This window comes from Notothenia rossii (genome assembly GCF_949606895.1).
Source record: "Notothenia rossii genome assembly, chromosome: 9".
Taxonomy (NCBI): Eukaryota; Metazoa; Chordata; class Actinopteri; order Perciformes; family Nototheniidae; genus Notothenia; species Notothenia rossii.
Window position 1 is genome coordinate 64,825,152 of NC_136907.1, and position 12,933 is coordinate 64,838,084.

Here is a 12,933-nt window from a genome sequence, read left to right on the forward strand (position 1 = left end):
TGTGTGTGTTTGTGTGTGTGTGTGTGTGTGTGTGTGTGTGTGTGTGTGTGTGTGTGTGTGTGTGTGTGTGTGTGTGTGTGTGTGTGTGTGTGTGTGTGTGTGTGTGTGTGTGTGTGTGTGTGTGTGTGTGTGTGTGTGTGTGTGTGTGTGTGTGTGTGTGTGTGTGTGTGTGTGCTTTTACACTGCCTGTGCTGCTCCTGTCTCTGTGCAGTTTGTTTCACAGCGAACCAAATCAATACTGAAGGTAGTGAGTACACGTAGAAAAACAGCAGGCACGCCAATAAGCTTGTTCATTGCTGAAGAAGGAAGGTTTTTTTTTCTCTCGATTTGCGTTGATTCATAAGATATTAATGTTCCTGAAAGACATGCTGTTGAAGATGCCTTTCATATAAATTATTACCCCAGAACTCTGCAAATAACGTTCATTTAAAGGTGTTTTCAGTATATCTGCACAGAAAAAGCCGGTATCCAGCTCACAGTAGTCACAGAGAGTTACTAGATGTATAAATGTGACAGCTGGATTAACTCCACATAACAAGAGTGTCCCTCAGCAGAATACATCCAGACACTTTGATGCCAGCCTGAGAAAAATGTGAGTAAATATTTAGTTCCACTTATTTATTTCCACCCACAACACATTCAGCCTGCTACATGAGGCATATGGTAAAATGATTTCAGACAGCCTACTTTTTGAAATCTTAAATACATCTCCCACAATCCCCTTGGGCTGTTCAGGCTGTGGAAATGTAGGATGCAGAGGACTTCCACTTGGTATTTATGTAAACGGACACCCAATTACTCAATCAGGAGTCAGGGAGCTTTTCCGCAATTCAGATCAATAGACAATCAAATACTGTTGACATTTGCCTTTTTCACTGTAAACTCCATGCATAAAACACCCTCCAGTTGAAATGGATACGGCCATTAACCTTCACTGGAAACGTAACACAGACTTGAGAAGGATGTGATCGATGTTTATCGTTCTCCCTGTCACGAGCTGTGGTTGACGGAGCTGTCAGGAAAGATGTTGCTATTTAAAACACCCACTCAATTAACAGAAGCTACGGCAGAGTACATTAAGGCCAATCAGAAGTGTGTTTACTGATCGAGGGGCCTGAACGCAAGATTTGTTTTCTGGAATTGATTCACTGAAATCCAGTTATGTTAATTAACCTCATTAACATCAATTTATTTCTGGTGTTACAGAGAGGTGTTTAAAAAAACGATTTAATGTCCTGCCTAACCTTGCTTAATCTGTAACAAAGTTTTGAGAACAATTCCCATATACAAGCAAAACAACTGCGGATAACCTTTTGCCGCTGAATCAGACAATTTGAAAACGTTATGTCTAAACAAGGTGGTTTAACTGTCTGGGGATCGGATTATAAACTGGTTTCCAATGGCCGACCAAGTCTGAAATCAAAAAGCTGTTCTGAAATGCCTCACTGGAGGGAGAGATCAAAGAGAGGAGGGAGAGGAGATACATTTAAAATGGAGCTAAATTGTCTTTTCAAAGGCATTCAAAGTGTTTGCATTTGAAGTGGCAGACACGGTTGTAAGAACTGCAAGGGTTAAAGAAAGAAATAGATCCAACTTACGTATTATAGCTTTGGATAACCACTTAATACTGGCTGTTGTTCCAGTCAGCACCATCTTTGATAAATGTTGCTGGTTTAATGCCCTACTCTTGTTTTTGCAGGAACACAGCTCTCAATCCGTACCACAATGCATCAGATAATACTTTGTCTGAGCACTGGGGTCGAATGTGCTGAACGTGGTGGTTGATTCAATTCTTGTTTGATGTAGTAGAAGCTTAATGTTTAGAATTTTTCTCCGGCAGCTTTCTTGGAAACTGTTTCTTCTCAGCCATACAATGTGTGTGTGTGTGGGGGGTGTATTTACCTTTAAATTATTAACCGCCCCTCGAATCCTTTTTACCCCGCTCACATCAGTGGGCTGCTTCATGGTCATGACAGCTCTCACCTTGTCAGTGGCAAATACTAGGAACTTGACTCGAGGATTTGGAGAATTCATACATTTACTTTTCATCTACTTTTTCAATTCAATTCATCGGCATGTGTTGCATGGCGTGCTGAAGACGGCAACTACTCTCTCCTGCCTTTCCTTGAACTGAGAAATGATCTTCTGTAAAATATACCCCTAACCTTTATGAGAATGGTGAGTGGCAGACTCTTTTATAAAGGGGATTTGCCAAAACAGCAAATGTATTACATACTGTATATGAGTCTATAATTGAACACCATCTTCAGACTGGTTTTGGTCATCTTCTACTAAAGTAAAAGTAGTGAAGCTCTAATGTTCTAAAAGTGACAGCCATTTGAAGCAAATACCATGCTTAACTATTGGCTGAAGCATTAAGTCAGACTATTTTCATCGCGTTTGAGAATGGATGCTGTCTGTCAACACTCTCTGGTCCCTGTCAATTTCACTACATTTTTAGCACACTCGACTGGGTAAACTTACTTATCTGCTGAACATGTAGATTTAGATAGAGCTTCTTACTTTTTTATTATAAGTAAAACTCAATATGCCAAATGGAGATTTTTTTTTAAGGTTCAAAAACAGTAGAAATAGAAATATACAATATACAGTCCCACCTTCAAACCCCCTTACACACACACCAACAGAAACAAACACACACCCACACACTCACAGGGGAGAGTGTTATCAAACAGCCTCGCCATAAGCTTACAGAGACGCACACACATATAAACATCCTCAAACACACACACACACACACACACACACACACACACACACACACACACACACACACACACACACACACACACACACACACACACACACACACACACACACACACACACACACACACACACACACACACACACACACACACACACACACACACACACACACACACACACAACACAGCACTTCCAAGCCCCACTCCAATATATGCTGACAGACACACACGCACAAACCACACATACGTACACACACGCTCAACTTTGTATTCAAAACATAGACTTAAACCAGCCCATATTTTAAAATAGCACTGTTCTCTCGTACAATCCACGTTATTAAAATGTCTTTATCCCTGCAGACTGCTTTATCCCTATGTGCAATGTGGAACATTTCTCCCACCTACTCAAACAGAAATGAGAAAGGGAGCTCTGAACTTACTCACATATAACATTTATGAAAATCACCAACACCTCCATTGTTTGCAGCCATTTCAAACCCTAAAGACACACGCAGAATTGTACTTCACTATAGTTGATTTCCCTGATGTTCGAAACAAGAAAGTGCACACACATCTAGTACATTTCTGTATTCCCTTGATGTTGACCTTTTCTGAAGAGCTCTTAAGGAGGCAGACGCAAGTCAGTGTGCACAGAGGAGACCTTGACCTTTGGCAGCGTTTTCAGACATGGTGGAGATATTACTGGATGTCTGCATTAGACCATCTCCCCCTGTGAGTCTGTGTGAAGAGCAGGCATGCATGCGGTACAGCTGATAACACTAACAGCTGCATCAATAAATGAGAAGCAGAGACCGTTTTCACCCGCTTTTCTACAGACTCCAAATCCAAACAAACCCTGTGCATTTTGGTACTGACAGATCCAAAGGGTAGAACATCCCATGAGTGGAAGCAACACATATTTGTTTCAATCCATTTGACACTATTTTCATTCTATTTTCAGATAAAGGGGCTATGAGAATGACGCTTCTACAAAGATGAAGTTTTATTTCTTCTTTACCCCCCCCCCATACTCTCTGTGTAATCCTCTCTCCCTCCCACTTTCCCTTTATCTAACCATCTCTTTGTCTCTCTGCTTGCTGCTCAAGTGTGAAATGGATCTTTCCTGATCTCTGAGCACCTGGTTTCCAAGGGAACCAAGAGAGTCATTTGAGTGAGATTTGCAGTGAAGGCGGTGCTGTGCAGTACAGTGGTGACTAATATTACTGCTCAGTGTCGCATGGGAAATGTGACCGTGGGCTCAGAAAATTAACCAACTATCAAATAGGACACGTGGGAATATGGCCATTTGAAACTAAAGCAAACTTCGCCAGACATCGGACACTCGACACACGATCCATCACTGTTACGTAGTCGCAGTCAAACTGGAGAGTGAAGCAGCCGCCGCTGGACATGGGGGTAAACTTTTCCTCTGGAACTGCATCAATAAATCATGGGCATTCATGAGTGAGATTAAGAATTCATGCCAGCTGGCTTTTGGTTTATGGATAATAGGGCATCAGCCTTCCCCTGTCTCTTCAGCCTGTCTTTGTCCACTTCGGAAAATGTGAGGTTTACACTCGACTGAGGCGAGACAAAGAAAACAAAATGTTACCTGTGAATGGTTTTGTTGATAAGCGATTACCTCTGATAAGAAGAGGGACGAACTAAGTTGCATTGAGGACAAATCAAAGCTCCTCTGTGCAGTGTTAGACCGATCACAGCACATTCATCAACATCTGATTAAACACTCAATATACCACAAGACGGTAAATAAGACATCATTTAAAGTAAGCTCATGTTTGACTCCAGGGATGTGCTGTACAGGTGTCTGACAGAATAGGTAAAGTTATCAGTTATCCATTATCATGATCTGCAAGTGCAGGTTTGTCTCATTGCAACACGTGAGCACTTCACTTTATCCTGCTGCAGAGCTCCATCTGTGCAAGCAGCTCTGCAATACAATCACAAAAGATCTCTCTCAATCCAAAATAAGCACGTTTTTTTGTGTTAGGAGATAGAGTCCAGCTCTAGTATTCTAAATTAATTATAAAGGGTGTTTATTATTTGGATTAGTATACATGGATGTTGTTGTCAACAAAACTAGATAAAAATGATATTGCCACAAAACTAAACTGCATTCTCATAAATGGTTTTAAGGGGAAAATATTTTCTTTAGGATTAGGGATGCAGTTTTAAACACATGGTTTAATTAGAACAACACAAATCAAATTGCAGTTAAATACTTGCATATAAGCAACACAAATGTTTGTTTAGTTTTAGAATAATATGGTTTAAATGTTTTTGTTATCTTAAAGACCTTAATTCAAATATGTGAATTTGGACTTTACGTTTCACACTAGGGAGTCATTTATTTGTATTGACTCACCCCGACATTCTACATACAGACTCAAAACAAACCTAACCCTTCAAAGCAGATTACTTATGTGGGAATATCATTTTTTAGGACCAGGTTGAGTTAAGTTGACAGTTGACATATCATGACTTAACCAAGTCAAATGTAAGCAAATAGCTGTTTTTAAACACATCCAGCTCATATACTTCAATAAGACGTTGGCAGTTTCTTTTTTATATATCATTAGCAAGTAAAATGTAATTATTATATTGAAACGCTACAGCAATAGAGTAGGAATAGTAGTAGAAGTACTGCTTGTGGTTGAAGTAGTATTACTAGTGGCACCACATATATATTGATGTGGAAAGTAAGAAGAAGTGCAATATGTTGTTCTTTCACAACATGTCAAAAAGAAAGTTAAATGATTTAGTCCGCTGCCTTTTACGCAATTATCTGATTCCACCTGGGAATAAATAATTCAATATCTGATGACATGCTTCTCCTCTTCAATGGCTCAGACACTTACATTCTTCCAGTCAGCTACAGTATCCTGTATGTTCACCACCTTAAATGAAATTACACCGAGCCAGTATGTCTCATTTAGAAATACCATAAGTGCCGCACTCGTCTTATTTTCAGGGTGGATAGAATTACCGGACTGGAGAGGAGGGAGGGATCTGTTCTATAGCTTCCAAGATTGTGTGTGTGTGTGTGTGTGTGTGTGTGTGTGTGTGTGTGTGTGTGTGTGTGTGTGTGTGTGTGTGTGTGTGTGTGTGTGTGTACTGTAGGTGTGTGTGTGTGTGTGTGTGTGTGTGTGTGTGTGTGTGTGTGTGTGTGTGTGTGTGTGTGTGTGTGTGTGTGTGTGTGTGTGTGTGTGTGTGTGTGTGTGTGTGTGTGTGTACTGTAGGTGTGTGTGTGTGTGTGTGTTTTGTCATAGCAGCTTTAAAATCAGCTGTGGTCTAGAGAGAATAATCGGTAAGGTAACAAACGTACAGCAACACAATATTCGTATTAAAAGCAATAAGGATCTTTTATACTTGCAAGTATGACGTCTCATCCAAATGAGCACGTACTGTTCAGAGTGAAACAGTCTCTCCTTTATAGGAGGACCTCAAAGCTTACAAACAATATTTGGTTAGGCCAGCTGAGACCCCCTGGCACTGTATGCAAAACCTTCACTCAATATACAGCAAAAGGGATACAGATAACACCTTATCCTAACTTCCTTCCCCTCATCCTTCCTGTAGTGTCACAAAAACCCCTTGCACAAACCTCTGTTGATCACTCACACACATTCAAAGGTCACTCCAGGGATTTGACCTAATCAGTCAAACCGTTGACATGACATTTGCAGAATACAGCAGTTTACATTTCATTAGGTTTACACTGTATTAAGCTTTAGTACCATCATTTCCATCACATTTTCTATACGTGTGTGTGGGTTTGGTGCATTTCTTGATTAAAGGGGAACTATTACCATGTAGAAACTGTCAAAAATCTATAAAGTAAACGCAAAACAATGTTAGGGTTAGGGTTAGGTTTAGGGTAATATAACAAATACTAAGCATAGTTGACAGTGATGTATCAATACTAAGAATCCACAGCTCTGTCTGTGACTTTAATAAACTGTATCTACAATAACTTACATTACAACATATACCATGCTAATAAACAAAAGTATAAAGCAGAAGCTAAAAGAGCAGAAAAAGGCTTCTAAACAGATCCTCTGCTTGATATTCAAAATATTGTCTTTTTCAGAATAGACATAAATAATTCAGCAACTGCAGTAGAGAGCCAACTAACATAACTAGTGGCTTGACCACAAAGCACGATGCAAAAACATTTAAATGATAATACTGCTCTGTCATTTTCTACATGTGTCAGGAGAACAACAATGTTTTCCACAGCATGTTGCTCATTTGTGCAGATAGATTTGACTCAATAAAGAGCAGCATGTCAATGAAGAGTTTCAACATTCTAAGAACGGAGAAGCTTGAAATGGCTTTGATTATTAAATTCAGTCAACAAAAAAATCATAAATGACTGTTTTCTTGAATATTACATTTTCAGTCTGAGTGGAAACACACTGTGATTTGCTAACTCCAATTTCTCCTCTGTTACGATTTCCCAACATAGAAATCCATAGCAAAGTGGCTTCGCTACAGAGTTACTAGAGAGGCTTAGTGTGTTGCCACAATTGAACGTTTGTTGATTTCCTTGGTGACCTTTTCCGAAGTTAATTGTTTAAAAATAATCTACACACAGGGAGTTAATCCATCCCAATCTGTTTAGAGTCAAACACATAGTATGCTTCAACAAATAGTATGCTTCAGATACAGAAGTGAAAATCTAAGGGAGGATTTTCATAAAAGCGGGAAAAGTGAGTCACCGTGACAAAAAAAGACAAAAACATGGAGTTATCAGAAAAGCTTTTCTGGGCTTTATGTTTCTTTTCATTTGGCTTTTTAAAGAATGAATAACATGTCGTCCCAGAGTGTGTGAGATTCAGATGGAAATGAGAAAGTAAAAATGCGATGGCGCTAAATCCTACCAACTCTATCGACAGGAAAGAGGCACGTCTGACAAATATAAAGTGTTTTCTCAGAGGAAGTAAATCATCACCTGCCTCCGGACCAAACTGGCACGGTATCTTTGAATCATCAAAAGAACTGTTGCGCAAAACAACATGACTAAAATCACTTGAGAATGTTTCATGTGGAAGTAACCCTCACTTCTGTTGTTCTTTCTTTCTTTCTAAAAGTCATTGTTCAAATAAATGTCCCTGCAAATAAAATTAATGTTGAGTTAAAAGAAAGATAAGAGACCCATTATCCTTCCAGAATAATTAGGTACAGAGGGGGGGGGGGGGGATCACAAAAACAGTCCAATTTAATTTAATTACAGCAGAGTCTACCCAAATCATCCATTATGAAACAGGTTTCCTTACAGCATGACTCACCCTTGATCCCCTCAGTGTGGAGAGGTGCTTATGTCTTTAATGAACGTACATGTACCCTGATGCTGGAAATGAGATACAGTACAGGGACATGCTACCTTGAACAGGACATTGACCTGGAGTATAAAAGCAGTAATGGAGCAGATATAATCATGAACAACAAATTGAGAGCAACTGTACAACCTTTCAAACATCAACAACAATATGAGGAGTTTACTGCAGTGGCGCTCATGACATTGTTGCTGTATCAGATAAAAGGGAGGTGAATTACGACTGCACAAATGAAGACAGCAGCATTTTAGAATGTAGAAGATAAGATAGCTTGAATGATTCACTTGTATTGTCAGATTCAAGCTGTATAAATGGCCAAGAGCAACACATTTCCCAACTGCTTGATAGGCTCTACTGACAGCATGCTATGATGTGGCAGTCCGGAGGCTCTGGAGTTCAGATTTGTTCCTCGACTACACGGTTCTTCCGGTGCTCAGATATTCTAGTCTCTCTGCCTCGTCTCTCCGCATCACTAAAGAGTAGACGCACAGGCTGGCTATGCATTTCAAACTGATATTAACAACGAACAAGGTCGCTGTTGAAGCTAAAATGATGGGGGGATTATATTTTACGAAATGGAGTTGTTTGAACAAACTGCGGACACTGAAAAGGGGTTGAGGCCGGAGCCAATGAAGATGCATTTGTCCTTTTCATTGTAGAAGCTGAAATGATGCACGATGATAACTGACTATCGTGATGTGTATTATGACATGTGCAGATGAGCATAATGTGCATGTCACTAAAAAAGTGAGCTTTCCTTTTCAAGTTTGACATCTAATTCCCTCTCCACCTTCAATAGATGCTCATGCGGCATCTTTTATGATTTTCAACATGGATGAGGATCTGTTGTACTGCTGTCAGCTCTGCACTCTCGCTTTCATAAATGTCTGAATAGGACGCAAAAAATAAACACTTTCCTCTAAAATATTCAAAAGGTGCTTTTCAAGATATAGGGAAAAGGTCTTAACATGTTTTCTAAGTGCACAAAGGGGAAAAAAGTAACAAATCCAGGTGCGGTACTTCAAAATGTTCTTTGAATATCAAATGTAATTATATCCTGCCATTTAACAATTATGTATAATGAGGAAGCCTTACGTCAACTGATGAAACTGACCTTTTTTTAAAGTCCTAACAGCAGTGCAGCTTTTAAAAATGTAAGAGCCAAACACGTAACAATCAACATCTTTTATGCAACTAGGTTTCTCAACAAACATTAGTTTATTTATGTGAAGCACCTTTCAACCTCAATTATGGTATCACTCCCAATGGCTCAGTTATGTAAACAAATAAGTGTTATTACATCATTTCGCTCTGGCCTCATACAAAAAACAATTTAAACTCAGTGAGCTGACAGAACAATGCAGAGCAGTTAAAACCCACTCTGTCTTTTCCCTTTCACACAGAAACAGAGTGTTTTCTTCTTTCGCCTGAACAAACTTGAATCCTTGCTTCAGTACCAAAAAATGAGATTTAAGTCTCTGAATCTAAATACAAAAACCCCCGAGCAGCAGAAGCATGTTCTCAAAATGTCAATGTCAATTTGTCCAGACAACAGGACACCACACAGGCAGAGATGCTACACCTGTGGGCTAAGGTTACAATAATAAAGCCATTAAATATTCATGCAGAAGTTTAGAAGTTGGTGTATACGTTCCACCTGCAGCACTCAACCATATGAAGGAATTAAAAATATCAAACAGAAACTATGACACAACTGCAAAGTTGTCGAATACTTTGCTTATATTGTGAATATCAGCTGTTTTCTCCGATCTTCAACACACGGGCGTGCTTGTTCAGACTGTAACGTTTAACGGACTCAGAGCAGAAAGGGGAGATAACGACTCGTCTGAAGGCTTACCTGATCCGGCTGTTGAGCCGCTTTCACCGGCCCGTTCGCTTCTTTTCCAGAAGTCATCACGGTAAAAAAAAAAAAAAAGGAGGAGAGGAGAGGAGAGGAGAGAGAATGGAGGGAAGAGGAAGCGCGCGACGTCCGCTGCTGACAGGTGCAGAATAATGAAGCGAGGAGAGGCACAGACTGGGGAGAGAGAGAGAGAGAGAGGGAGAGGGAGAGGGAGAGAGAGAGGGACAGAGAGAGGGGAGAGAATAGAGACAGAGAGGGAGCGTGTGTGTGTGTGTGTGTGTGTGTGTGTGTGTGTGTGTGTGTGTGTCTGTGTGTGTGTCTGTGTGTGTGTCTGTGTGTGTGTGTGTGTGTGTGTGTGTGTGTGTGTGTGTGTGTGTGTGTGTGTGTGTGTGTGTGTGTGTGTGTGTGTGTGTGTGTGTGTGTGTGTGTGTGTGTGTGTGTGTGTGTGAGAGAGAGGGCGATTTCAGAGTGTTCGGGGATATCAAGTGATTTTCGCGGGCATAATGGAGAGACCGTGGGTGCAGACAGCGCGAGGCTCAGACTGTGGACAGCTGAGATCACGTGGGTGGTCCTGATTGTCTTTCAGAGTACAGTGTCATCGCCACGGCTCAACCAGCTTCTATAACTCACACATAACTTGCATGATTTTGGATTTGTATTAGGACTCACTCAGCATTTATTTGGAGACATGAATCAGCTAGCCTACTAAAATCCTATCAAATGCAACAGTGATTAAGAGTGCTATCAAGTCACTTTTAAAATATGTTTTCACAAAAAGTGTCTTCTAATTGTAGCACCGTCACGCAATAGACATAAGAAAAGGCCAAAAAGAAGCAAAAAGTGAATAGTAAAAGCAGCCTATTGTTAACAAAACGTGCAGCTCCAGGTGGTGGAAAAGGCTCAGCAACTCACTCTGAAACGGCATGCAACCATTTCCATTACTGCCTTGCCCTTTCTCTCTTTTCTCTTTTTGGACCCCGCAGTGTGATATAAAGGAGAGCTCAAGGTTTTGTCCTTCCCACCTAGACCTATATTGAGTTGTACCGGGCTCCCCCCCTCCTGCCGCTGTGCTCCGAGCTTGCAGCTACTGATAATATGGAGAGCTGTCAGTTCAGATCAGATCACTGTGGGCACTCATTACAGGCAAGTCCATTACACAGGAAATGGAAACAGGAATCAATGCAAGAAGAATAAAATACTTTCAGGTATCAGTGGGGTTCTTGTTGGGTGTGATTTTTAGTCTCGTCTTACTGACTGGGTTCTGTGCATTGCAGATTCTGGAGCAGGAGAGAAACTGTTTGCATATAAACCCTTAAAAATCATATTCTCTCCACTATATTGTGTGCCAATACTGCTGTATTGTCTGCCAATAAAACAAAGGACTGCTGCTAGCCTTGCTCTTGAGAAGCAGCACTACCGTCCTCCCACATATAGAGTAGAAATAGTTCCAGTTCATAACAAAACAATGTTTGTGCTCTAACCGTGTGTCACATCTCTGCACACACAATCCACACTGTTGTTTTCACAGCTTGCCTTCCTATTTCTGCTGCATGTGCGCACACACATACATACACGTAAACATACACAGGCATTAAGCCTTCTTGTTCTATAGAAAGATTTTCCTTCAGAAGCCATGCACATTCTCTGCAGAGCTCCTGGCCTTTTGAACCCGTCATCTGTTTGAGGGAAAGGAACTGGATAAGAAAAAAAGAAAGTCTGTGATGTGAGTCAGTGCCAGAGAGGAATGTGTTGGCATAGGTATGAGGGAAATAAGACTCCCTTCTTATTAAAATGTCTTGGGTGTAATGCGCAGCCGTGCTGTTATGATCATCTTGAGGGGTAATTATGGTTTTCACACACAGTGGGGGTGCATTCTCTTTCTTGTGGATCTATTAATTAACAGAACAGTAAACATGAATGTATTAATAATTCATGACTAAACTAAATCATGACATTTTGTGATTGCTCAAGGAAATTGAACTGTGCAATTTAGTTATTACTCAGGTAACACCTCCACTCATTACCTACTCGGTAATTATGAACATGAAGAAAAAAGTGCTGTCGTATCCTTTGGTTAGATTGGACACAAGTACAGTACAGTGCGTTCAATGTTATGAGCCCAGGTTACATTAGGGAATACCCTGATTTGTTCCTCTGATTTTTGAAGATTTCACTAAAAGTGTTAAAGACTGAAATCTTTAAGTGTGTTGAGGGGCAAGGCCCGGCTGGTATCCATGGTGCAAAACAACTTAAAGCCTTTGCAGAAAGTACTTAAGAAATTCACTGCTCATGTAATCCGAGTTTGTGCGAAGTCACTGGCTAAACAGAGACAGAACCTGCCAAACATGCCAACCTAGTTTTGGAATAAAATGTAAACCTAATGGACATTTTCAGTCTCGCTAAATGTATTGAGATCAGACCTCTCCTAACCCTCTGCAATCTCGACCTTCTGGTGCCTTAGGGAAACAGTTAGATCAATTATAACTAATATGATTGATGTCTCTCGATAAAAGTGTTTTAGAAATGAATGAGTAGAGGATGGGGGCATAGTGATACATAAAGACTCATTAAAAGGTTTCACTTAATAAATCAATTGAAAGCTTGATTATAAATGCATTTCACAACAAACTATAACCTTCAAGATTTATCCTAGGCTAAAGGAAAGGGTTGTATAATCTGGAAACAGCTACATAGTTTATATTATATAGTAGTAATAAAAACCGAAGGTCAATGTCTCCCACTAATATGAACTTTTTGGAATACGTTATCTCTGATCCTGTAGTTGCTAACACAATTAATAATTCCTGCATTCATCAGTTATATTGAAACTATGAACAACTTCAACACCACTTTCTGTAAGGATATACAGTATATAACCTTGATAATGTATTCTTAAAAAGTAAAGCAGCACTTTATTCCTTTTCTCATGTTTTATTCATGTTTCAATCAAAACTGGGCAATTCCCAGATGGATATAACAATGAC

General features: G+C 40.1%; 1 protein-coding gene across 3 annotated transcripts in view; it reads right to left on the minus strand.

Annotated features, from left to right (window-relative positions):
• Positions 1–12,933, minus strand: part of LOC307019295 (A-type potassium channel modulatory protein DPP6-like) — a 78,691-nt gene that overhangs the window by 28,065 nt on the left and 37,693 nt on the right. The window contains exon 1 of one of the 3 annotated variants that reach the window (XM_079650080.1): positions 9,947–10,078. The exons of the other annotated variants lie outside the window; for them this stretch is intronic. Within the exon in view, the coding sequence (XP_079506206.1) occupies positions 9,947–10,003 (57 nt within the window). The 5' untranslated portion in view covers positions 10,004–10,078. Of the gene's footprint in view, positions 1–9,946; positions 10,079–12,933 lie in introns of those variants that run through there. 3 annotated transcript variants of the gene reach the window in all.